Source organism: Anolis carolinensis, chromosome 2 (assembly GCF_035594765.1).
Source record: "Anolis carolinensis isolate JA03-04 chromosome 2, rAnoCar3.1.pri, whole genome shotgun sequence".
Classification (NCBI taxonomy): domain Eukaryota; kingdom Metazoa; phylum Chordata; class Lepidosauria; order Squamata; family Dactyloidae; genus Anolis; species Anolis carolinensis.
Window position 1 is genome coordinate 300438183 of NC_085842.1, and position 25358 is coordinate 300463540.

A 25358-nucleotide genomic window follows, 5' to 3' on the forward strand; every position below is an offset into this window, starting at 1 on the left:
CCTTTGAGTACACAGGTATATGTTTGAGAATGAACACATACAGTCCATCTAAAAAGAGAAATATGGAATTACCCTGGAGCTTTCCATATGCAACCAGAGAGCCACTGAAGGTTACACCTCCAATGTATGTGCCAAGATATGCCACAATCTTGGTAAGATTTGCAGCTTCATTTGTAGCAAAGTGAGGATACTCAATCATGTACTCAGCAACACAGGTGAGAACAGCAGCCAGGCCAACCAAGCTGTGAAATGCAGCTACCAGTTGAGGTAGATCTGAAATCTGGATGCGTTTAGCAATTGTCAGGCCTATAAAAACAAAAAGAAGGATATTAGGCTATTGTTATTCTGTATGATGATGATGGTGATCATTTAAGCTACTGTGATGTCCCATGGACCCCTGGGCCGTGAACCTGACTCCATTGTGGACAACAGTGATGAGGAAACAGGTTTAGTGCCAATTCAGCAAGACTCTGCCCCATTCCAGATGTTCCCTATTGACAATTCTAGTTCAGTGCTCATTAAAAAGGGCCTTGAAACGGAGTCTTCTCTTCCCAGCTCTCCTCCCTTTGATAGGAAAATGTTTGTGCAAACGAACAGACAGGAGAAAGCTGGACAAAGACGAAGCGCGCAATTAGCAGCAAGGGAATCTGCTGATTAACCTATTTTCCCCTGAGAACTCTCAGGGAGGATCGCATCTGGTGAAGATGTTGTTTTAGCTCTTTTCCCTTGGGAAAAGAGCATTTGGACACCTGCTCTGTGAAGAGATTTGAAGTTCTTTAAAAGTTCTGTGCGCTGGCTAGCCAGCGCGGAGTCAACGTGTCAGTTTGGAGGATTAACTTCGCTTCCAGCCAAGTGTGGACTGCGTTTAAGTCCGCTACCTTCCAGCCTTGCCGTGCCTTGCCTAGCCGTGTTGTCTTGTCTTGCCGTGAATCCAGCCTTGCCTTGTCGTGCCGTGTATCCAGCCTTGTCTTCAATTCCTTGCCTTTGGACTTGCTTTGAACTCTAGTGAAAGACTTGGACGTTTTCCCCACTCAAACTGCTTGGAAGTTTGAGTGCATTTCGGTTTTTGGATTACAAACTTTAAACTCTAATATTATATATTGGACAATATACTACTGGACTATATTTGACCTTTCCTGGAAGGTCTATTGATGAACTATACTTTCTGCTTGTTTTCGTTTTAATTTCTTAATTCCTTAATAAAGATATTAGACTGTTTATTGGCCTCGGTGTATTGGATTCCAGTGCTCTCGCAGCTAGGGGCGTCACAGCTACAGATCAAAGATGGGGAAGGTTGTAAGGCTCCATTTCTCATCATCCCCTCACCACTAACTATGCTGGCTAGGACTAATAGGAGCTGCAGTAATATTTAGGTCATATCTCCCTCATGTTCTCATTAGTTTTCTTATTATTACAGTAGAGTCTCGCTTATCCAACCTTAACTTATCCAATGTTCTCTATTATCCAACACAGTCTACCTTTTAGTAGGCAGTGTTTTTATAGTCAATGTTTTCAATACATTGCAATGTTTTGGTGCTAAATTAGTAAATACAGTAATTACTACATAACGTTACTCTATTGATCCGCTTTTTCTGTCGATTTGTTGCATAATTTGTAAAATCATAATGTAATTTGACGTTTAATAGGCTTTTCCTTAATCCCTCCTTATTATCCAACATTTTCACTTATCCAGCGTTCTGCCGGCCCATTTATGTTGGGTAAGCAAGACTCTACTGTATGACTAAAATTTCAATAAGATTAACAATGACATGGAATTTCTAGAGACTTCATAAATCAAGAATCAAATAAAACATAGCTGCCTTACACAGTAAATACAACTCCAGCACAAAGCCACCTAAAAACAATCAATATCTATGCTGCAAGAAATTCAGATGCTGTTTTATACTAAATATTTATATCTTCCAAAGTTCTATGACTTTGGATAGAACTCAGTTCCTTCAGATCTAATTACAGTTAGTACATTGTGCCTTTTGCCTGCTAGATTCCAAAGTATGCACTTCAGTCCTGTGCCACTGTCCCATGTCATTAATTACAGCAAAATCACAAGGAAAGAACAGTCAAATTGAACTGAAGGGTTCTTTGTCATGTGCTGGGGGCTCCCCAGGCATGCTGCAGGAGAGGGAAGTGGAAAGACATGTTTCTCCAGCAAGAGGCCAAAGCTTCTTGTGTAAGGCACAGGTCATTAATTCATGTAGGAAGCTAGATGTTGAATGTGGTGCTTGAATTTCAGTTCTCCAAAATTTCACACTAATACCTTTCTCAGCCTGACATTCCAAAACTGGATCACCATCCTGAACAGATTTCTAATTTTGAGCCACAACATATGAACAGAGCTGCACATTTTTTACACTGAATTGCCATGGTATATATGGTATGTGTTGGACTAGGATTCAAATCTGTGGACATTAATTGGATAAAACCTTGAGCACATCATACCCTCTTGGCCTAAGAGGAAAGAAATGGCAAACCTCCTCTGAATAAAATGTACCAAGAAAGTCCTAAATTGACATCACCATACATCAGCATTGACTTTAAATTACATTAACAACAATAAATCAGAAACACCAAATTAACATGATATTTTTATGTTCTGGATCCCTACATCATCTGTGGTTCCTTCATTAATTTCTTGACTATAGTTCCCATTATCCCCTTCAGGCCTGGCTAAGGGTGAAAGTAAATGGGAAGGAGCACAGCTTACCAAGTACAAAGGCCCTCAAGAGTGGCATGTCGTGAGCCAGTGCTGTTTCACACTTATAGCACTATGATTCTACTTTAATTTCCATGGCTGCATCCCAAGATATTTTAGAACTTGCACTCAGAGATTTCTAGTGCCTTACCAAACTACAAATCCCAGGAATCCATATGATGTTGTCATGACTCTTAAAAGTCATGACAAGTGCTATCATTGGGAAGTAAGAATATGCCGAGAATGTGGCTATATCTGGTGTGTCCAGGTTTTTCTAGACCAGATTATGATGTTTCAGCTCTCTACTCACCGATAGTGCCACCAAGGGCCATTGCCCCTGACATTTGTCCCAGCAGCTCAGGTGATGGCTTCAGGCCTCCAAGTGTAGCTGCCAAGCCCCCAGCAACACCTATCATTCCCAAAGCATTGCCAAGCCGAGCTGTTCCTTGGGTGGAGAGGCCAGCCAGAGCACCAACACAGCAAAGGCCTGATCCCAGGTACATCATCTTTGAAACAGAAACAGAACAGGCGTTTAAAACCTCAAGGTTATAAAAATATAAAGAGTAAGGAAAAAGGCAAGTACTGGCTACAGATATCAGATATAAAGGCACATGTAAGCTATATTAGACTGGAGGGGGGGGGGGGGGAGACAGGGCAAAGATAGGAAGAACCCATCTTTCTAGTTACATACAGTTGGCCTTCCATATCAATGGATTCTGTATTCATGGATTCAACCATCCAAAGCTTGAAAGCATTTTTTTAAAATCCCAACAGCAAACCTTAATTTTGCCATTTTACTCGTCATTGTATACAATGGAACTTGAGTATCCACAGATGTTGTTATCCATGTTGGATAAGAATTTTTGGACTAGTGTTTCAAGATTATACTGGCTGAGATTATAGGAACTTCTGAAAAACATCTGACAAATTTGGAATGTAACAAATTGTACTTGCCCCTCCTCCTTTCTGGAATGGCATCTAGGGCAGACCACAGTTTGCATTTGACACAAAGCCAAACTGGCTCAACCTTGAAGAAATCATTTGGATGATGACCCTTTTCTCCTAAAAATATGTTTAGCTGTAAATAAAATTCCCTTATTTCCAGATGGATAGCAAAGAAGCAAATTTATCAGCAATGTTGCTTTTTCACTCTCAGGTGACTGCCTGGTGTTGATATGGATTTCATAAACAAAGACACCCATGTCTAAATCCTTCACGAATTTCAAGGAACCAGGTGCAGATAAACAAAACAAGAAAACTAATCACATTTCTCTGCAAGTTCTCTGGTACATTCAAGGTCAGTTTCATATTTTGCACTGAGCTTTAGCAAAAACAGAAAAGGGGTTCATTTTCTTTTGTTCCTTCTGCCTCTCACTGGGCTTTAGCACTGTCCTTGTCATTTCTTACTGTGAAAATTTAGGAGACCCCTGAAGACCTCTTGAAATAGCTAGCTAGAAAGCAAATCCAAAATATGCACAACACTCATGCTCAACACAAGAGAGTTGCTGCAATAAATACAGTTGAAAGAACAAGGCTGGAATATACTAAATTGATATTCTGAACTTATTCAAGGAGAAACTGTGTAAGTAAGTAAGTAAAACTTTATTTCTATCCTGCCCTATCTCCCTGTGGGGACTCAGGGTGACTCACAACATAAAAGGCAAATATTCACTGCTATGAAATACAACAGATTAAATAATTCAAACAGACAGTACAAGAACATTCAACATAAAACAAATCACATAAAAACAATAATGACAAGTTACATAATATGAAAAACAAGGTTAAAAGATATGTCCAACTGTGCATCTCAAAGCAGATGACATTACCACATAATATCTGCCACATTGTTAATAATTCAGCCTGAACTTCACATTATGGCACTCGCATGTTCTAAAATATGATGAAGGCTAAAAGATTGTACTTTGAATCCCCAAAGTCTCTTTATACCTGTTCAATGTTATAACCGCTTTGGAGGGCTGCTCCATATCCACCCACAAATACACCAGTTGGTAACAGGTATAAGTAATTGTACTCAGGAGGATCCGTAGGCCGCTTGAACATATCCAACATCCTCTGTGTGACCAGGAAGCCACCTTTCCCATAAAAGAAGACAAAAATTAGATTTCAATATTAGATTGGAAAGAGTATTATCACAGGAGTAAAGAAACAATCTAGATGTTTTTGATATCAACTCCCAAACGTTTGAGGCAGCATGGCCTACAGCAGCAGATTGTGGGAAATGTAGTTCAAAAGATCTGGAGGGCCAAAGGTACTGGTGCATGTGTTATTGGATGCAGAAGCTGTCTGGTTTATTGCACACATTGGCTGCATGCTGGGCAGACACTGTGGGTGTGTGATTTGTGCATGGGAAAGCATAACTTTTAGGAAGCATATGCAAAGCCAGGGTTATCAAGCAAGTTTCCTCAAAAATGTTGCCTGTCCAACAGGCAAAGGAAAATAGCCAAACACAGTTCAGAAAACTCAATAGGTGAATAAGAAAGAAGTGCTTTAGATCTTAGGCACTGGCAAAAATTCTGGGACAAGCCAGGCCTGTACAAAAGCAATGGACAGCACCTGAACCAGATTATTGGAATTTAACATGAAAAAAGTCAGAACATCTTTAAATATGACCCCTGAGAGAAAGCTGAGTAACATGCAGTATGAGTTGAATCATTTCTATCTACTACAACCATGACTGACATTATGAATGTAAAACACTGTGGGACATTGCACTCATTGATGAAACCAGAAGGCTGTTTTTTTGTTGAACATGAACAAATTAACCTGCCTAAAACTTGTATTTTACTGGTGACTCTCTCTTAATCTCTCTCTCTCTTCCTCCCTCCCTCTATCCAAATAAGGAACAACATTAAACCTCTTATCTTAGTCCCTTATGTCACTGTTTTGGCTCACTGCTCTTGAAGATATTAAACAAGAAACCTGGAAATGATTTGTTACCTGCAATGTTCACAGAAGATACAAAAGCAGCAAGAACCGCAAGGCTTTGAGGAATCGAGTCAGGAAGGTATTTTCCCCCCATCAGTGCCAGTCCACCAACAGCAGTTAGCCCTGTTTAAAACAAAGAAACAAACACCTATTTATGTTCTTGCGTAACAGAGAGAGAAAATTGTTTCTGACTCTTATATAAACTTCCAAATCAATGTTGTTTGAATAATGAATATCACCACATTTGAACCAACAATTATTTTTAAAAACATTTATGTTGCTTTGAAACTAGGTAGCATATAACGTGAAATTTACGTACATAACCTCCAAAACATAAAACCAGGGCACCACAGTACATAAGAGTGATACTTATAATTGAATCCTCTAACAATCATAGAAAGATGGGCAGGAATGCACAGTGCTGTCCTAATTCTTATACAGTACATTTGATATAAATAATTTTTGCACTAAATCTATACAAATTGCATCTAAGCATCTGGATGACACCCTTCCCATTTGCCTCATTGTCTTCTCTATCTCTCATCCTTGTGCTGTTTGTTTCTGGGTGACTTCAAGTCATTTCTGCCTTTCGGGAACCCTAAGGCAAATTCTTGGTGGAATTTGTTCAGAGGGAAGAACTTGCCTTTCACTGAGGCTGAGAGTGTGCGACTTCCTCAAAGTCATCCAGTGAAGTTCTCTAGCTAAGGGGTCTCTCAGAGTCCTAGACCAGCTTTAAAACCAATATACCATGCTAACATTATTTGTGTCACTCCCTCCTTATTAAACTGGAATTGGGGTTGAGGGACAGGGGTTTTATGAGTCAAATGGCAAGACTTTTTTTAGCTGCTAAGGACCAAAGAACACTAACTTTGATCTTACCTTATTCATTCTACTGATTCATTACAAAGATTTCAGTAAATCCAATGTGACACTGAATACAGGAAAGTTAAGTGTTATTTTTCAGTGCACATAGATTTTTGCTTTTAACCGTTGCCTAGCCATGAATCTTTCCTGGCTTTTTGTTCAAGTGGGAGATGGGTACAAATTCTACAGTTTCGGAGGGGGGGGTGGTTGATTTCCAGGCAAGAAAAAAGGGCTGTGTACAAATCACCAGTTCAACTAAGAGAGGAGCCTGCTATAGTTCGCAAAACTTCATTGATTTCTGACGTAACTTGCAAAGACACTCCAGGTGATGTATGTATTTTCTTAATTAGTTTCCTCCTTCCCTCCTAAACATTATGGTTACAGGGTTCAGACTCCACTCTGCTCTGTATCCACCTTTTGGCTAAAAGCAAGGAAATTAGATGATGCTCCTTTTCACATCCTCCCTAGTAAGTGAGAAAGAATAATCCCCTCATTTATACCTGATCTGGGAAGCTTCTTCAGCTACGTTTTCAAACCCACTCTGGAGATAATGGGAGCTGCATGCCAGAACATCTAGAAAGTAATAGGTTGGCTGAGGTTGCTTAGTCTATAGTTGTTAGTAGACTATAGTTGTTTCTGGCACAAAAACTTTATTAATTTCCAAGATGCCACAAGGGCTCTATTATTTTTGCAAAAAATAGTTAAGAACGCAAACTGGGATCTGTCAGCACATTATATATCAGTAAACCTATGTTTTTCAGCATGTGGATCCTCAAACAAAGAACTAAAATCAATTCTAGCTTTATTGAGATTCCCTGTATTGTACAAATGTTACCAGATATATTTTCATTACTGAGCTCTAAAGCAGTCATTACAGTACCTGAGATGGCATTAGTCACAGACATGAGTGGTGAGTGGAGCGCAGGAGTCACGCCCCACACTGTGTGGTACCCAACGATCCCAGCCAAGCCAAATGTGGTCACCATCTGAGTGAAAGCTGAATTTGGAGCTGCCAAACCGAGCCCAAGCATGCTAGCAAGCCCTGCAAGAAAACAGAAAATACTGTCATGGAAAAGGCAGCAACAGTTAAATCAACGAAAGCTAAATGTTGTATGCTCTACAATGAGCTTTAAGCATAGATACACTCTGGAGATCCTGCACATCCACAAAAAGTCAAACTATTTCATTTTGCCATTATCCAACTTAATTATAAGTTAGACAAGCACAAATATTTGTTTCTTAAAGGGTATCTTGGCCAAGTAGCCTTTTTAAATAGTCTAAATAGCACACAAACAATAGAAATCCAATTAAGATGACATGGAAAGGCTTCAGACATTTCACTGGATTTCATTTTCATGTCTTTGTTTTCCCAGCTACATAAACAAGGTTAAGGTTTTAGCTTGTGGCAGGTATTCACATAAACATGAAATATTGAATGACTTTCACTTTACACCAAGCATGGGCAAACTTCGGCCTTCCAGGTGTTTTGGATTTCAACTCTCACAGTTCTTAACAGATAGCAGGCTAGTTAGGAATTGTGGGAGTTGGAAGTCCAAAACATCTGGTAGGTTGAAGTTTGCCCATGCCTACTTTACACATTACCTGTCTTCCTTGGAAAAGAGAGACGAGTTTGGTTCACACTCAAAATGTACAATCCAACTCGTAACAGATAATGTATATGATTTTATGTCAAGTTCAGCCATTAAGTTTTGGATAGCATTAATGATGATGATTATTATTTTTATATTTATATCCCACTTTTTTGCTTCATAAGAAGACTCAAAGCGGCTAACATTAAAAGCATTACAATACAATTTAAAAAAGTTCATGTCAGGAGTAACTTGAGAAACTGTAAGTCGCTTCTGGTGAGAGAGAATTGGCTGTCTGCAAGGACGCCCGGATGTCTGATGTTTTACCATTCTTGTGGGAGACATTTCACTTGTCCCTGAATGGAGAGCAGGAGCTGACAGAGGGAACTCACCCGCTCTCCCCGGATTCGAACCTCTGACCTATCAGTCAACAGTCCTGCCGGCACAAGAGTTTAACCCATTGCGCCAGTGGGGGCTCCAATTTAAAATATACAAATATATAAATATTAAAACTGTATTAAACATCATTAGTTAAAAAACCACAATTCAGATTAATTCTATAAAAACATATAAAACCACAGCGGCCTCTGACATGATCATAAAAACCTCCTTTTTTGAAAGCCTGTCTGAGTAAAAAAGGTTTTAGCCTGCTGCTGGAATAACAGCAGGGAGGGGGCCACTTTGGCTTCTCTGGGCCGGGAGTTTCCGAGTCGAGAGCCAAGCACTGAGAAGGAAGACCCGCTCTCTCATTCCCACAAACTGAGTTTGGGATGGAGGTGGGACCGAAAGAAGGGCCTCTCCTGAAGATCTCAGGGCCCAGGCAGGTTTGTGCAAGCAGATGCAGCTGGCCAAATAGCCTGGACCTGGACCGTCTAGTGCTTTAAAGGTCATAACCAGCACTTAGAATTGTGCCCGGAAACAGATTGGTAACCAGTGGAGCTGCTGTAACAGGGGTTTTTCCACTCCCTGTATCCAGTCCCAGTGAGCAACCTGGCTGCAGTTCTTTGGACCAGCTGAAGTTTCCAAGCACTCATCAGAGGCAGCCCCATGTAGAGCGTGTTACAGTAATCCAGATGGAATGTAACAAAGGCATGTACCACCATGGCCAGATCTGGCTTCTCAAGGAACAGGCACAGAGGCCACACAAGTTTTAATTATGCAAAGGTCCACCTGGCCACCACAGATACCTGGGCCTCCAGGTTCAGTGCCTAGTCCAGAAAGATCCTCAAACTGCAGCCCTGTGTCTTCAGGGAGGAATGTAACCACATCCAGCACGGGCTGGGACCCAATTCCTTGATCTACCTTCTCATTGACCAGAAGCACCTGTCTTGTCTGTATTGAGTTTCAATTTGTTTGTCCTCATCCAGTCCATTACTGATGACAGGCACTGGTTTAGGGTCAGGACAACTTCCTTGGCATTAGGTGGAAAGGAGTAGTAGAGTTGGGTGTCATCTGCATATAAGTGGCACCAAACTCCAAAACTCTAGGTGACCTCTCACAGCGGTTTCATGCACATTTTAAACAGCATTGAGGACAAAATGGAAACCTGAGGAATCCCACAGGTCAATCATCAGGGGTTCGAACAGGAATCTCCCAGCACCACCTTCTGGGTACGTCCCTCCAGGAAGGACAGTGCCTCCCAGTCCCATCCCAGTGAGATAACCCAAGAGGATACCATGGTCAATGGTATCAAAAGCCGCTGATAGTTCCAGGAGAACCAACAGTGAAACACTCTACCTCTCTTCATAAGTCATCCACCAAAGTGACCGAAGCTGTATTTGCTCCATAGCCAGGCCTGAAACCAGATTAAGCCATTTTTCCAGGAGATTTTGCAGAATGGTCGAAGTGCTACACTTGTTTCTCACCTGCTGTGTACGCAGAGGCAGTGGTCATTGTCTTCCTGAAGGGTGTAATAGTGGCAGCTTTCTCAGCTTCTATCTCTGCTACTGTCTTCTGCTTCACAGGTGCTGCTTGGGGAATCTTTTTTGGAAGAGGTGCTGGAAAAATCACCTTTCCATCCTGAGAAAAAGCAGCTATAGTTTATCCAAGAGATCAGAGGAGCTAGACTACTATTCTGCAACAATCTTGCTTTCATTTGCCAACACAAAATCAAATGGAAAACATGAAGATGAGACTGGTATTTGTAGCAATTCTGCACCTTCTCAAACCAATCTTAACAATAACATAACAAATGCAACTAACCCTCTCTTTCTTAAACAGTTATTTGGGGGAATCTCAAAACAAAGGACAGGTCATTATTTCAATGACATAAAACAAGCTTACTTTAAAAAAACACTTCACTCACCTTCATTACCACTGTTCCTCTAACAACATGGTCCATAGTACCATAGTCAAAATCATCCTTTAGGTTAAAGTAAAAGTTGTCTTTGTCTGGGCTGATGGCTTTTAGGAGCTTGGTAATGTTATTGGAATACAGGGAGCTGGCTTGGGTAGCCATTCGGCTAGGAAGATCTGTGTAACCAATGTGTGTAATTCCCTGCAGGCACCAAAATAGGGGTTTATGAATAAACAAGATGAGACACCATTTATGGAAACAGGCTGTGAAAAAATCCCATTATTAGAAACCACTATATGCAATACTAAGAACATTATCTGATTAATTATGTAGGACATCTGGAAACTCTTTTATATTAAAAATCTGCGTAGACCTTTATATCTAAATTATTCCACGGTTATAAATAGTTCTAAGTAGTTGCTATCTTCAATAAACGATACAGAAAAGCTTTCAAATATTTCTAAAAGAAACATTAATCAGCTTGCTTATATTCTTGGAGATGTTATCCACTGAATTTTAAATGTCTAGTTTGAAGTATCTGCACTTTTGTAACTTCGTGTTGTCTAATGGAATGAGTCTATTTCTATAAAGCACAATTATGCAGCTAGTTTTTTTTTAATTAAGTGAAGCTATGAAGAAGGTACTACCTTGTGAATGTAGAGTTCCCCTGGTTTTGTAGTTTCAATGTTCCCTCCAGCTTCAGCAGCTAGATCCACTACAACTGAGCCTTCCTTCATCAATTCAATCATATCTTTTCGAAACAGGATTGGAGCTTTTTTGCCTACAGAGAAACACAATACAAGGTCATGTGAATAAATTGCAACTCAAAAGCTAATTGGTGTTTATCTTCTCTTAAGTGAGAATGTTGCAAAGACAAAATCGAATTGTTGCTTTTGAATTTCTAGACAGAACTGTACACATTCTTATATATTTTCCTACCCAAAATTTTTACTCTTTTCAGTAGCTATGAAGTCTGATCACAGGTTCAACAGGAAGCAGGATGACTCCTTTTCTGCCTTTCATATCCTCCAATGGGACCACAACAAACCAGCATGGGAAGAAGAAAAGCTGTCCATTCAATTGAAAATAAACATCTGGGGAATCTAGATGAAAACATTGATTCTTATGTCTTCCATACTAATATCATTAAAAAAATCCTTTAAGATAGAATAAGTGTCCCATTTTATTAGTAGTGCTACAACAATGTGAGGTGCTATCAAGAAGTCTAGCTGAAGTTACTACTGCTGAGATGTACATATTTCTTTCAGCATAATGATTTAATATTACTTTATCAACTTAAATGACCAAATTATCACCTTTGATTCTGAGTGTTACATAATGAAGGAAATATCATCAAAGAGTTTCACAAAAGGAGCTCTTCATCCAATAATGCTATTAATTTACATAAGCTGACTGGCAGCCTGTCATTTCCAAACTAGGTGCTGTGCAGAAAATTAAAATTTACACTAAAAACAGGAGTCCTGAATGGGAAATACCTTCAGGTAAAATTCGTCAATCAGGTGCCTTCCAAATCTGCCACAACCCTACAGCCTGCACAGCTGGAAGGCACCAAGCTGGGGAGCCTGTCTTAAACTCTTGAAGCATCAGCATCCACTCCAACTATGACCTCAAGAAAGCTTCTGTAAAGGGAGTGCCACAAACATTAACAATGGATAAGATGAGGCACAGTTGCAGAGGTTAGCTTTCTCTCGTCTCAAACACAAATGAAACATCTAGGTGGGCCAAAAGGAGATATGCCAAGCACTTTGTCATTACACACATTTGTGAGATTATATCTAATGAACTGCAAAACGTAAACTTTTAATATCCGTCCACAAACTTAATCTCCCAAACGTATTAAGCAAATTCATGGAGGATATCAGTCAATGGCTGAAATATATGGCACCTTATTGAGCAAGACTGTCACTGAGTTTGGCTTGTTCAAGAGCAGCAGTGGGAGAAGACTACTCCTGTCATACTGGATTTGTTTTCTTTTCACCGGCATATGGACAGGGCAGTAGCCTGGGGGGGGGGGGGGTAAAAGTTCAATCCCCGACCCCCTTGAAATGTGTCAGGTTAAAAAAAAACTGGTTTACTCATAAATTGGTTAACCAGTTAAAATTCATAAGTAAACCAGGTTTCTTTTGGCCTGATATATTTTGCAGGGGGAGGGGGGGTTTGAACCTCGCCCTGGCTACAGCCCTGCTGTGCAAATAATTGGTAGAATAAATGTTGCTCTTATCCAGGAAAGTTCCTTATGTTCTTCAACAATATCTCAGTGCCAGAATAGTACATTCTTGGCCTTCTACCTGCTGAGCTGGCCCAAAACGTATTGCTAATCCATACTCAGTTTAAAAGAAAAGCCATGTCTATTTCACAGGAGACCTACCAGGAATGAGTGCTGTTGTGATAATGATGTCAACGTCTTGGCACTGTTTGGCAAAGAGTTTCATTTCAGCTTCAATGAACTCTTTGGACATCTCTTTTGCATAACCTCCCTGACCTTCCCCGGACTCTTTGAGGTCAACTTCCAAAGGCTCGGCTCCTAAGGATTTGAATTGTTCCAGTGCTTCAGCCCTAGAAATAAGCAAACAAACAGAAAGGTGAAAGTAGAAAGGACAACACTGTGAATTTTTAACCTATAAAATACCATATTTACTCAAATCTAGTGCACCACTGAATCTAATACGCACCTTCAGAAAACAATATCACATAAACATCAGCTTTACAGATTTTAAACTTCATTCCAGCAGAGTATTACATATTTTCCATATTATCATTAATAGAAAAACCAATGAGAGATTCCCAGCTCTCCACTTTGTAACCAATGTACATTTTAATATGAAAAATCAGCTGAAACTACTTTTGGACTGTCAATTAAGAAACAAGACAGCAAAGTGGTGACAATATTAATGAGATGTGCACATAACTCTGGAATTAAAAGCTGAGGTATCTAAAACCTCATCTGCAAACAATTCAAAGAAACTCCGAAGTGAAAGCCCCACAGATAACCACAAAACAAATACAAAACCAGGAAGCTGGCAAATGGTGCCAGGTAAAATATAGTTCAGCAAATTACCAGGTACAGGGCAAACACTTATTATTGACCCTAACATAAATATGCATTCATACAGTGTGACAAAGAACACAGAGACATTTGATCCAGAGATATTCAAAGCAGCATTCCTCTGAATCATATCCAATGTCCACTTACAGTGCAAGAAGTTGGATGCTCAATGATGAATATGAGTAATAATACACACAAGAACGTACCTGGTATCAAACCCACGGACAACAGCACCCATTGACTTCGCTGCTCCTGCCGCTGCTAAACCAGCAACTCCACCTCCAATGATCAGAACCTGTGTCCAAAAAAGGCACTGCAATGAAGTCACCCACCAACAAACGACAGTCTGGTCAATTAACACAGAGCACTTGAAAGTTTGCTGAATCAACGTATTTCCAGCAGGCTGGCAAGTCGAACTGGGTTACCTCTTACCAAGGAAAATATCATGCAATCAATGTCAGCATAGTTCAGTTACAGTTCAGAAAAAATGCAATGTTCTTCATTAATGAACCAAAGGAGGGATCTACAGAAATATTTTTAAGTTTCTCCAAATCAGAGTGTCTGGTCATCTGTGAAAGTACAGGAAGCTGGATAACAGGTTCAGATGGTTTTAGGCCAGTAACTCCCAAACTTTGGTCCTTCAGCTGTTTTGAACTTCAACTTCGAGTAGCTTGATCAGTGGTCAGAAATTCTGAGAACTAATGTCTGAAATATCTGTTTTAGGTCAACAAATTCAGCCTTTGAGGAAATGATCCAGAGTTACGTTGACACAAAATATACACTCTATAGGTGGTAAACTTCGAAATGGTTACCATGTTGCTCCCAGATATGAACTTAACTCTCCCTCCCAGATCAGCATTTAGTACCAATTTCCATACTTCATGGAAATTTTCAAATGCCCCCTCTGTATCTTCTCCCCTTGCCCCATTGCACACACTGCATTCCCGAACAGATTGAATTTCTTTTAAAGTACACCATGATCAATCTTTCCTCACTTTTAAGTTGGAAGTGGAAAATCAAATACATTTCCTGCTCTGTTACACATGAGTATCTTGCACTCCGTTATGTATGCTCAAATAAAAAGTATTGCTACAAAAGCATCCTTCCCAATACAAATATTTGTGTTGGTTACACACATGCCAAGCCCCAGCAAACTAAGAAACCTACCAAACAAATAACTAAGGCTAGAATTTTGTTAATGTATTACACTGGGATAATCATAAGAGTGTAGGCACTGACAATAACAACGTACAAGGGCTGGGAAAAAATAAGGCACCAAAGAGGCTTTTCAGAATTGGTAGATTTGCCTTGGGCAAGTCAGTCTCTCAGCCTCAGAGGAAGGCAATGGCAAACCTTGAACAAATCTTGACAAGAAAACCCTGTGACAAAATTGCCACACGTCGTAAATGACTAAAGGCACATATAATAACAGATTTGTGTCGAAGACTTTCATTGCTAGAATCACTGGGTTACTGAGTTTTCTGGGCTTCTGGAACATGGCCATATAGCCCAGAAAACTCACAGCAACCCAATAACAGATTTGTCTTTCCGTTGCTATTGTTGCCATGGTTGTTAGCCACTAGCATACCAAACTTTGCATGGTCTAGGTAAAATGTAGAGCATATTGTTAAGTATAACTATGAATGCACAGGGCTGTCCTCAAAGGCTTTCTTTAAACCACCAAATATATTTCAGAGGAAGGAACTAACAAAACCACCTCTGAATATTCCTTGCCTAAGAAATTCTTGTGAAATTAATGGGAATTCTGTAGGTTGAATTGCCATAATTAAAATATAAGAATGGGCTTTTTCACCTGATGGCTGTACCTACTAACCTATGGCTAGCAAATCATTCTTCTCTCACGTACCTTAGCTGGAGGGACTTTCCCAGCTGCTGTGATCTGACCCGTGAAAAAACGACCAAAGTGATTGGCTGCTAGCACAACAGCCTTGTAACTGTCAGAAAAAGCAAGAGAGAACATAAGTCATTGCTACAGTTTCTTAACCCTACATTTCCTGAATGACAGGCAGGACAGTCAGCTGTGAGAACCAGCCTGCTGTGGTTTGGCTATTGGACTTTGACTCTAGAGACTAGGGTTAGCCATAGGCACCCACTGAATAACCTTGGGCAAATCACTCTTTCTCATTCTCAGATAAAGGCAACCCCCTCTGAATAAATCTTGTCAGTAAAAGCCTATGATAGGATTACCTCAGGGTTGTCAGATGTTGAAAGCACATAACAAAAAACACAACAACCCTGTAAAACCAATTATGCTAACAAAGAAATATTCACAACAAGTTTAATGTTTCAGGAGGACTGCAACCTGGGTCTTCCAAATCCCAGCCCAGCACAATAATCATTACACCAAATTGACCCCTTACTAACTTTTTACACTTCATCTCTTCTCCTTTATCACAAAAATGAGCCCAAAGCCTTAACACAACAGTGCTGTGGCTGGCTGAACTGAACGTAGTCAATTAGCGCAAATGAAACTTTGGAAATGACTCTGATTAGGAAAGCAACCAGAAAACCATAAATCACCTCACAGCTCCAGCTAATATCTCCATTTTGTCCACAACTCAGTTGTCCTTGTTGTTTTAAAGAGGAGCATGAATTTTAAATTTAAAAAACCTATCAGACTTTAGATTCCTGAAATCAAACACTTAAATACTTCTTAAATAATTTTCCAGGTATATAGCTTTCATCTTGACTATTTGACTTGACCACACTCCCTTGCTACTATAACCCATGTGCAAGAGCTGACCACAATGATTTCCTTATGCTATTCTCTCAAATCAAACACACCCTTGTTTGGATTTTGCATCCCACTCTATATTTTCCTGGTACTACGTTACAGATGGTTAAAAAACACTGTAGTTCCATACCCAGCAATGTTGGCCATGGAGCTGAGAGCATCATATCCCTGAGCAATGGTCACACGTGGAACTTGATCCATAGCCAAGACAGTAGTTTTTCTTTCTGATAGCTTATTCAGAAGATCTGGGTTTTGAGCTGGGTAGATAAAGCTAATTAGGGTACTGGGTGATTTAAACAGATCTGCTTCATGCACACCAAGGGCAGGATTAAGCATAGGAGCCCTCACCTGGATGGGAACAATAAGCATGTCAAACAATTTTGGAACACAGTTGGTTAAAAAATAGGCACCAGTTAAGTGCACATATTAAATGTAAATAAAACACAAGTTTTAATTTTTTAAGTAATTTTAACCAGTTTTATACTACATTTGTGTGAGCTGTACACAAAAAACAGATAACTTCTGTAAATAAAATACACATAAATGAAATACTTATATACGCATGTATACGTGTGGAAATTTGAATCCAAAAATGACCTTCTCTGAGTAGAATGACAAAAGGCAATGCTTAGTCCATCTCAGGAGAACCTAAAGACAAACACTGACTCCTTCTATTCTCTCTGCTACAGTATTGCTTTTTGAATTCACAATAGCAATGGCCTTTTGACACTTCTTTTTAATGTTTTTCAGTTTTCATGATACAAACTAAGCTCTTGCCTTCCACACTACTCAGAAAAGGTGATGATTCTGTTTTATAATAAGAGTTAATATTTTAATTTAAAAGGGAAACCATCCCATCCTCAGAGTAGAGTAGGAAAAGGTCTTTTGACTAGGGAAGGAACAACTAGTCCTGAAATGGGGCTGGTGTTTTCTCTTCTCTAAGGAGTGACCCTCTACTTACAGAAGATATCAAAATGCATAATTTTGATTGAAAACTTGCCCTCAATTTAAACATGAGATTAACTTGTACATGAAGTTGATTTATACATGAGTATATATGGTACTTCTTTGAATATTCAAGCAATTGTAACCATCATCGTGTAAAGCAGGTTAGTTCTACTTAAATACTGGAGACTACTGCCCAGATATATATCAGACAAGCTGAAATTAGGATATATATGAATGATTTTTAAACATAACAGTAAACTAGAAAGTGCCCTGTTTGGAACAAGACCCAGGTGGGCAAATTGGGGGTGGGTAAAATTTTGACCCCCATTGTAGATAAGAATTTGCTAGCTCACTTTCTGGCATGAAATATCCAAGGAAACCCTACTGTTAATATTTATGGATACTGTTCATGTTTAGCACAAATGCTAATAGTTAATAAAAAGGGCCAGTAAAAGCAACTGAAATGTGTAATTAAAGACAACGGTACATATTTGTATTTATTCAGTTAAATATTAAAACATAAATGTGAATAAAATATTTAAAGTTAGGGTCATTCCTGTCCACACAATACAAACTATTGATGTAATCGTTGCAACTATTCTTTTCCACTAGCAAGTATTCATAGAATTTTCTCAGCAGTGCAAGAAGTATATTTACTAATTAGAACTTATTCCAAAGAAGGAAAAATCCATAAAACAAGATTTTCTATGCAAGAAAACATATTACTGCACAAAAATTTCATTTGCGGCCCAGAGAAACCAATTTTATGTGCAACAATAAGTGTCCTGCATAGCAAATCCCATTATTGCCCCCATTTCCACATGATGAATTTTGTTCAGAAAAGCCCCATAGCAAAGAATCTTGTCGCATCTAGGATTCTACAAGTGATTCATTGCTGATTCAAATGTTTTAAAATGCCCTTTCAGTCTCTAATGAAAACTCAATATAGATACCTTACATTTGATCCACAAACAGCAAGGTCATATTCAGTACCTTAAGTACTGTGGATTGCTTTCCATGTACTACACTGTTATTTTCCCATCTTAAAAACATCTAGGGAAACAGTGCGGTCATGTGATAGAACAATAACAGAAGAATAATCATTACTTTGACAACTAAATCAGAAGCCAAAACTTCCTCCGTTCCTTGGATCTGTGCCCCTGCCTCTTTATAATGGTCATCAGAGAATTTGGAAGCTTCTCCTGCATTTGATTCCACGATGACATTAAAACCTTGCTTAACCAAAGCTTGGACTCCAGCTGGTGACAGGGCAACCCTTTTCTCATTCTGAAATATCTCCTTAGGAACGCCCACAGTCACCTGCTTATAAGGAATACCTGTGAACACAGAGAAACAAAATGTGGTTACTCTATCAGCTGTAAAATCTTTAAGAAATGATAAGCTCATTATCCCCTGAGGTTTGGTTCCAGAATCCCTGTGGATACCAAAATCCAAGGTTGCTCAAGTCCCATTATATACAACGGTGTAATAAAACAATGCCCCTTGTGTAAAATAGCAAAGTAGAGGTTATGCTTTTTGGAATTTTTTAAAAATATTATCAAACCTGTGATGACTGCATCTATGGATACAGAATCCACGGTTATGTAGGGCTGACTGTACAATGCAAAAGGCTCTTTACACAGAAAGAGGTGGTTTGAACCAAGTACAGGCAGTCCCCAAGTTATGAACAAGATAGTTTCTGAAGGTTTGTTCATGAATTGAATTTGTATGTAAGTATGTACAGGTACATTTTTGAAGTGTGACTACAGCCAAAAATATACATTGGATTTTTGATAGCATAGGGAAGGGTTAACACCTCTGTGATGCTGTCTGTTTCCCTGTCCAGAAGATTTCGCCTCACTTTCTGTCCCTGTGATAACTGGATTTTGAAAAAGTTGGCTTGTTGTGAAAGCAGGGATTGGTGAGAAAACTTCAGTTGAGGCACTTTTTCCTCATGATAACTCTTTCAGGAGTAAATTTCCCTTCCAAGATGTAGGTTTCTCTCTTTCTGTTGTCTTGCTCCCATTCTTAACTATGAATTATTTGCAATATGGATGTTTGGAACTCGGGAGACTATCTGTACTAGTGGTTTATTTTTAAAGCATCTGTATATATTCCTATCTTGAACAAGGCAAATCCCAGCCAGATTTGGCCATGGTGGTCCATGTATTGGTTACATACCATCTAGACTACTGTAAAGGGCTCTACGTGGAGCTGCCCGTAAACTTCAACTACTCCAGAGAGCTGCAGCCAGATTACTTACAGATGCTGGACCCAGGAAGTGCACCACTGCATTGCTTCAGCACCTGCACTGGCTGCCAATTTGTTTCCAAGCCCGATTTAAGGTGCTAGTTTTGACCTTTAAAGCCCTAAACGGTTCAAGTCCAACTTACCTATCCGACCACATCCCTTCATACCAACCTGCCCAATCACTAAGATCATCAGGAGCGGCCCTACTCTCGCCTCTGCCACCATCTCAAACATGATTGGCGGTGACAAGAGAGAGGGCCTTCTTAGTGGCCACCCCAAGCCTTTGGAATACCCTCTCCAAGGAGATTAAAACAGCTCCCTCTCTGCCATCTTTAAAAAAACAACTGAAACCTTTTCTGTTTAGGCAAGCCTTCAGTGAAGAAACCTAGACTGAAGTGACAGGAAGGTTAACCATTATTGAGAAGAGCGAAGTGCAATATGACCTGACGAGACACCATAATAATGTACACAGTTTAAAATGCTTATTTATTTATTTATTTATGGTTTAATGTGTTATATAAGTGTTTGATTGCTGTTGATCTTGTACTGTATTTTGTACGTTGGAAGCTGGTTTGGGTCCCTTCTTGGGAAAAAGCGGGATATAAATAAAGATTACCTATTATTATTATTATTATTATTATTATTATTATTATTATTATTATTGAACAGTACATTGTGGATTATTCTTTTTATTTACTTTTTTAACTTTCATTTGCATAGTATTTTAAGTACAAATATTTTTACAGTCATTTTACAACTCTTTGGACAAGTCTTTTTCCCCTTTTACTGAAGAGAGGTCTTACAAAAAGTCCAGGAACTTGTTGGGAGGCCAATTACAGTGTCTTTCGTTTTAAATGAACATTGGTGCGGCTCTCACAAGGTCATATTTTACTGCCACAAGGATGTTTTACAGCAGAACAGTTTCTACTGTATAAGTCATGGATGTTGCAAAACAATTTCTCTCTTTATTTTTCTCTTTCTCTCACACACATACATCCACGTGCTACTAATCCCGGAATACCATGATCATTTCTTCCATGCATTTATTCTCTCATGTAAAGAAAAACGGCAATTTGGAACAAAACCCATAATGGACTTAACAATTGTCTTCCCCTCCCCATCTTCTACAAATACTCAATCACAGAATAATGAAGGTCACTATAAAGATATGCATAGTTCTGGACCATGGTGATCAAGCACATCTATTTTTTTTAAACTTCCCTAGAGACCTTACAACATGGAATAGGTAGAAATAATCCCATAAATAAATAAACAAAAAAGAAACCTCTCTTGCAACAGCAAGGGTTTTATATGATTAACATCACAGAAAACTATCCGTTTAGAAGACAACTGCACTAAGGTACAGATTTCACGAAGGTAAAATTTATTATTTGCATAATTGTAGCTACTGCTTTATTAGCTCCACTTTTTCGCCCCAATCATGCTGCTTTTCACCCGTTCCACCATCATCCTTCTGACAGTGGAAGTCCACTCGCTCCCTTCCCCATGTTTCCATCGAAGCCTCATCCAGATTTTAAACTCTTTCCTCCATTGCTCCACTCCCCAACTTCCTACTGAAGCCTCATCCAGATTTTAAACCCCTTTCATATATACCCCTTCTCCAAACTCCAATGCCCAACATCCCACCACCACAAACCTCAACCTGAACTTAAAACTCTTCCTCAGTGATCCCTTGCTCACTCCTTCCAAGGAAACCAAGCTAATACACGTTGAGTATTCCTTAATGAAAATATAGGACCAGGAGTGCTTTGGATGTATTTATTTATTTTAAATATCTCTGAAATGACAAGGATCCAAGTATGCTTCTTGGTATGAATCAATGTCTCCTGCCATTTCACATATCTTCACGTCTCTCTCAGCCTTGTGTCTCCATTCGCTACTTGTGTATGAGACATAAGAGTGGAGAGACTGATGGTACTGGGTGGCTGTCAACAAAAAGTTTCAAAATTTGGAGCATTCTGTACTTCTGGGTTAGGGATGCTCAACCTGTATTACCCAAAAATCATAATCTATTCATACATGTGGAGAAATGTACTACCACTGGTTAGCAGGCCCAAGACAGGCTTAAAGTTCATCCTGAGTAAGCTCCAGGGAGCTTGGTACATTGGGTATTTATTTCTTATCATATTCTAATAAACAGAAAAATCTATTCTAGTTTAACATTGCTCAATGCACAAATATAAGCAAATGACTATATGCACACACTGACTTAAAAAAAAAGACTGCATGCATACACCCATGTACCTAGGAGTAAAACTCAATGACCTCAATGAAATTTACTTCTCAAGAAGCATGCTTAGCCTCAAATTGTACAGTATGATTTAGTTAGCTGGGTCTTGTTCACTTTACTCAGCAACATTCATGACACTAGCCTCCCAGCTCTTGTTCTATAGCAGTGTCTCAGAGAGACTGTCTGGACTCCTGAATATGCTGCCAAGAAACATTTATTTACAAATGTACCTAATACAAAGTTGAAGCAATCATTTCTCTGCCACAATATTCAATTTCAGTTTGTGCATGGCATCAAAAACTAAGACCACTTTAGTGCTATGGAAAAAGCTACTTTGGATACTTTTAGGAACACAATTAGCAGCTAAACTGAGTTGTTGAAAATTTATTCTTGCTTAGTCCTTTCTCCCTCCATCAGCCTGCAGAGCAAAGGTCTTTCCTCATCTAAATAGCAGCCCCAAAAAAAACTGACGAATAAAAAGCTCTTTTAATGTCAACAGACAGAATTAAGAGATTGTGGAGGGTTTTCTAGTTTCAGCAGTCAACCTCTTTAAATCTTGAGCAGTTTTCCAGAAATGTTAAACAGTACAGCATAGAAAACTGGGTACTAGAAACAACTGAAAGAATGGAGCAATTTTTGGCTTCATCTTCATGCACATTTTAATGGTCCTCCAAAAATGAAGATGGGCTATTCATGATAGTAACCAACAGTTCAAATGAAGCATGCTTACTCAAAAGTAAATTTCATTGATTACTAGGCAGTAAGTTGGGATTGCAGTCTGAAAGGTTTAGGAAAGAGGCTAATACAAAAACTACACTATTGCTAAAGTGCAAAATAAATCAGGAAAATATATATACCTATTAGCCAACTTACTCTACCAACAGCTTCAGAAGAAGCTGGTCACCTTTTCTCAGAGTTCTGCAGGGAGACAGGAAAGAGCCTGATGAAGGGAGGTGAAATGAAGACAAAAGAGTACAATGAGAAGCACAGAAAAAGAGTAAGACACAAATCTTGTGTTATGGAACACATAGACACACATATCACTACAATGATATCTAAAAAGGTCAAAAGCAGTGAGTTTAAACATAGTCTAAATATAATTTCCTATACAAAACCAGGGATCATTATTCTGATAACGTGTTAAGCAAAATGCTTTTTGGTTTCTGCCTTGGCAGTTACGAACTTTGTCTACTGCGCTAATAATTGAGGGGTTTTTTTTTTGCTTTATGCCTTCAAGTTATTTCTGATTTGTGGTGATCTTATAGTGAACATGTCACAGGGGTTTCTTGGGAAGTTTTGTTCAGAGGGGATTTCGCATTGCCTTCCTCTAAGGCTGAAAGAATGTCACTTGCCAAAGATCACGCAGTGAGTTTTCATGGCCAAGCACAGATTCAGATCCTGGTTTCCCGGAGTCCTAATCCAACATTCATGCTGGGTCTCTAAATATAACTGAGTTAGAGAGCCACATTATTATTCAGTGAACAGGCTGGCTAATGAAATAAAACATATAGTGCAAGAATATACTGGGATACATATGGGAAGTATGAGAGCACAAAAATGGCATTTACACGAGTTTGTTATGCAATTCAACTTGGCACATTGAGCCTATTAAAGGATAGAAATTCATCACATTTTCTCCTATTGCTAAATATAAGGAAGTCCCAGAACTGACCATAAGTCACCATTCATGCTCACTGGTAAATGTCAACCATATGGCCTTGTGTAGAGAAAAGTGCAGCCTTTATTGGGGCCAACACTGCTTCTTGCCTCCCTAATTGTCTGACCCTTCTAGAATCCATCCCTGAAAAGGACACTGTGGAGCAGAGGGAACAATTCAGATGGAATGGGTTCTAAGATGCTTTCCTCCAGCTAACAGCCTATAAATCCCACAAACCACCATAACAACTTTCTCCAACCCAGTACTTACTGATTATGACAATGGTACTCCAATGCATCTGGAGGTTTTCAGGCTGGGGAATGGATAACTTAAATTATTCTGGATGACTTGAGTTGGGAAGAGCAAATGAGGTAGACTATATAATAGCTGAGGAGGAATCAGCCAAGTCAAGGTGTTCTGTGAATGATTCACAAAGTACAAAGTAGTCTATATTAGTTGATACAAGTTGAGCATCCTATATCCAGAATTCCAAAATTCAAAAGAATCTGAGAGAAAACCTCTCAAGGAATTTCTAGGTCTTCTAGTAAAACTCTATGGTCAACTGATGCAGGAAAATTGCTATATAATCTCTCTGAAGAACTAGAAATTATCCTAGACAGGTATTCTCTTAAAAATCTCTAAGTCCTACAGCATGACTGGAGGAAGTTAACCACAGTCATACTAGAGAATCTAGAGATTCCCAGAGAGAACATTTTAACAAAATTCATGAATAATCAAATCTGCAAATATCAAAACTGAAAATGTGGAGTACAGCTATGCCAAAATCCTAAACCAAAAACACTGCTTGTCCCAAAAATTTCAGATAATGGATACTCAACCTATACCCATTTTCTCTTACCATGAGCGGCTCAGAATAGCCTTTTGTTAAAGATGGGTTGCCATAATTGTTGGACTACTGAACTATGTGATATTACTTCCAACATATCTCCCTTAAAATATGGGATGTTACAAGAAAGCAACAGGATCAATTAACCTTCTAGCTTTGATTTCTTTCCCTTCACAGACATTCCAGGGAACTGTTCTTAGTCATGCAATGTCACTGTTCTGCTTCCTCCTGCCTATTGCCAAACTAAATGGAAAGTTGTCTGTAAACAAACTGAACAGAAGGAGAAACATAGCTTTCAGTGACTTAATCAGATGAAAATCTCTTTCATTCCACACAGACCACACAAAAGTGCTTTTCAAGGAAAACTGGATTTCCTTTTACAGAGAAATCTTAACTATTATTCAACCTAAAGAATTTTGCAGAGAGCAACTCAAGCAGATTTTGTGCCTCCTCAGTATTCCATAGTCACTTCCTGATCTCCCATGGCAACTTCATCTAAACTAATTTCATTACCAGGAATACTAGGATTTTCCTATCCAACGGATATATGAATAAAAAATCTTGTGACATGGACTCGTGCAAATGCTCTACCGCGTGAGAAAATATGTCATAAAGTTTCATGTGTAAAGCTTCAATATTTCAATATTACAAAATATATATACATGTATATGTGCCTACAAGAAGCTTATTAACTTATGGCGAGGCATTTCATTGAGTTTTTCTTATGCAAGGACTACTCAGAAGTAATTTGCCCTGAACCTCCTCTGAAATGCACTCTAATGCTATAGTCAGGGGCTGCGGTGGTATAGCGGATTAAACCACTGAGCTACAGAACTTGCTCACTGAAAATTCGGCAGTTCAAATCCAAGGAGCAGGGTGAGCTCCCGTTGTTAGCCCCAGCTTCTGCCAACCTAGCAGTTCGAAAACATGCAAATGTGAGTAGACCAATAGGTACCACTTTGGCGTGAAGGTAACGGCGCTCCATGCAGTCATGCCGGTCACATGACCTAGGAGGCGTCTACAGAAAATGCCGACTCTTTGACTCAAAAATGGAGATGAGCACCACACCCCAGAGTCGGACTCGACTAGACTTAATGTCAAGGGGAAACCTTTTTAATGTTATAGTCCATGATTTTTTTTTTAAAAAACATAATTTTTATTTAAACATTAGATGG

At 39.2% G+C, this 25358-nt stretch overlaps 1 protein-coding gene across 3 annotated transcripts in view; it reads right to left on the minus strand.

Moving 5' to 3' along the window:
- Positions 1-25358, minus strand: part of nnt (nicotinamide nucleotide transhydrogenase) — a 58109-nt gene that overhangs the window by 22968 nt on the left and 9783 nt on the right. For all 3 annotated transcript variants that reach the window (XM_003216224.4, XM_008102818.3, XM_062972428.1), the window contains 13 exons: positions 18286-18515; positions 16361-16578; positions 15343-15430; positions 13682-13770; positions 12798-12985; positions 11056-11189; positions 10418-10609; positions 9978-10131; positions 7404-7565; positions 5672-5782; positions 4661-4806; positions 3021-3216; positions 73-306 (listed from right to left, as the gene is read on the minus strand). In XM_003216224.4, coding sequence (XP_003216272.1) covers positions 73-306; positions 3021-3216; positions 4661-4806; positions 5672-5782; positions 7404-7565; positions 9978-10131; positions 10418-10609; positions 11056-11189; positions 12798-12985; positions 13682-13770; positions 15343-15430; positions 16361-16578; positions 18286-18515 — 2142 coding nt within the window. The remainder of the gene's footprint in view (positions 1-72; positions 307-3020; positions 3217-4660; positions 4807-5671; positions 5783-7403; positions 7566-9977; positions 10132-10417; positions 10610-11055; positions 11190-12797; positions 12986-13681; positions 13771-15342; positions 15431-16360; positions 16579-18285; positions 18516-25358) is intronic.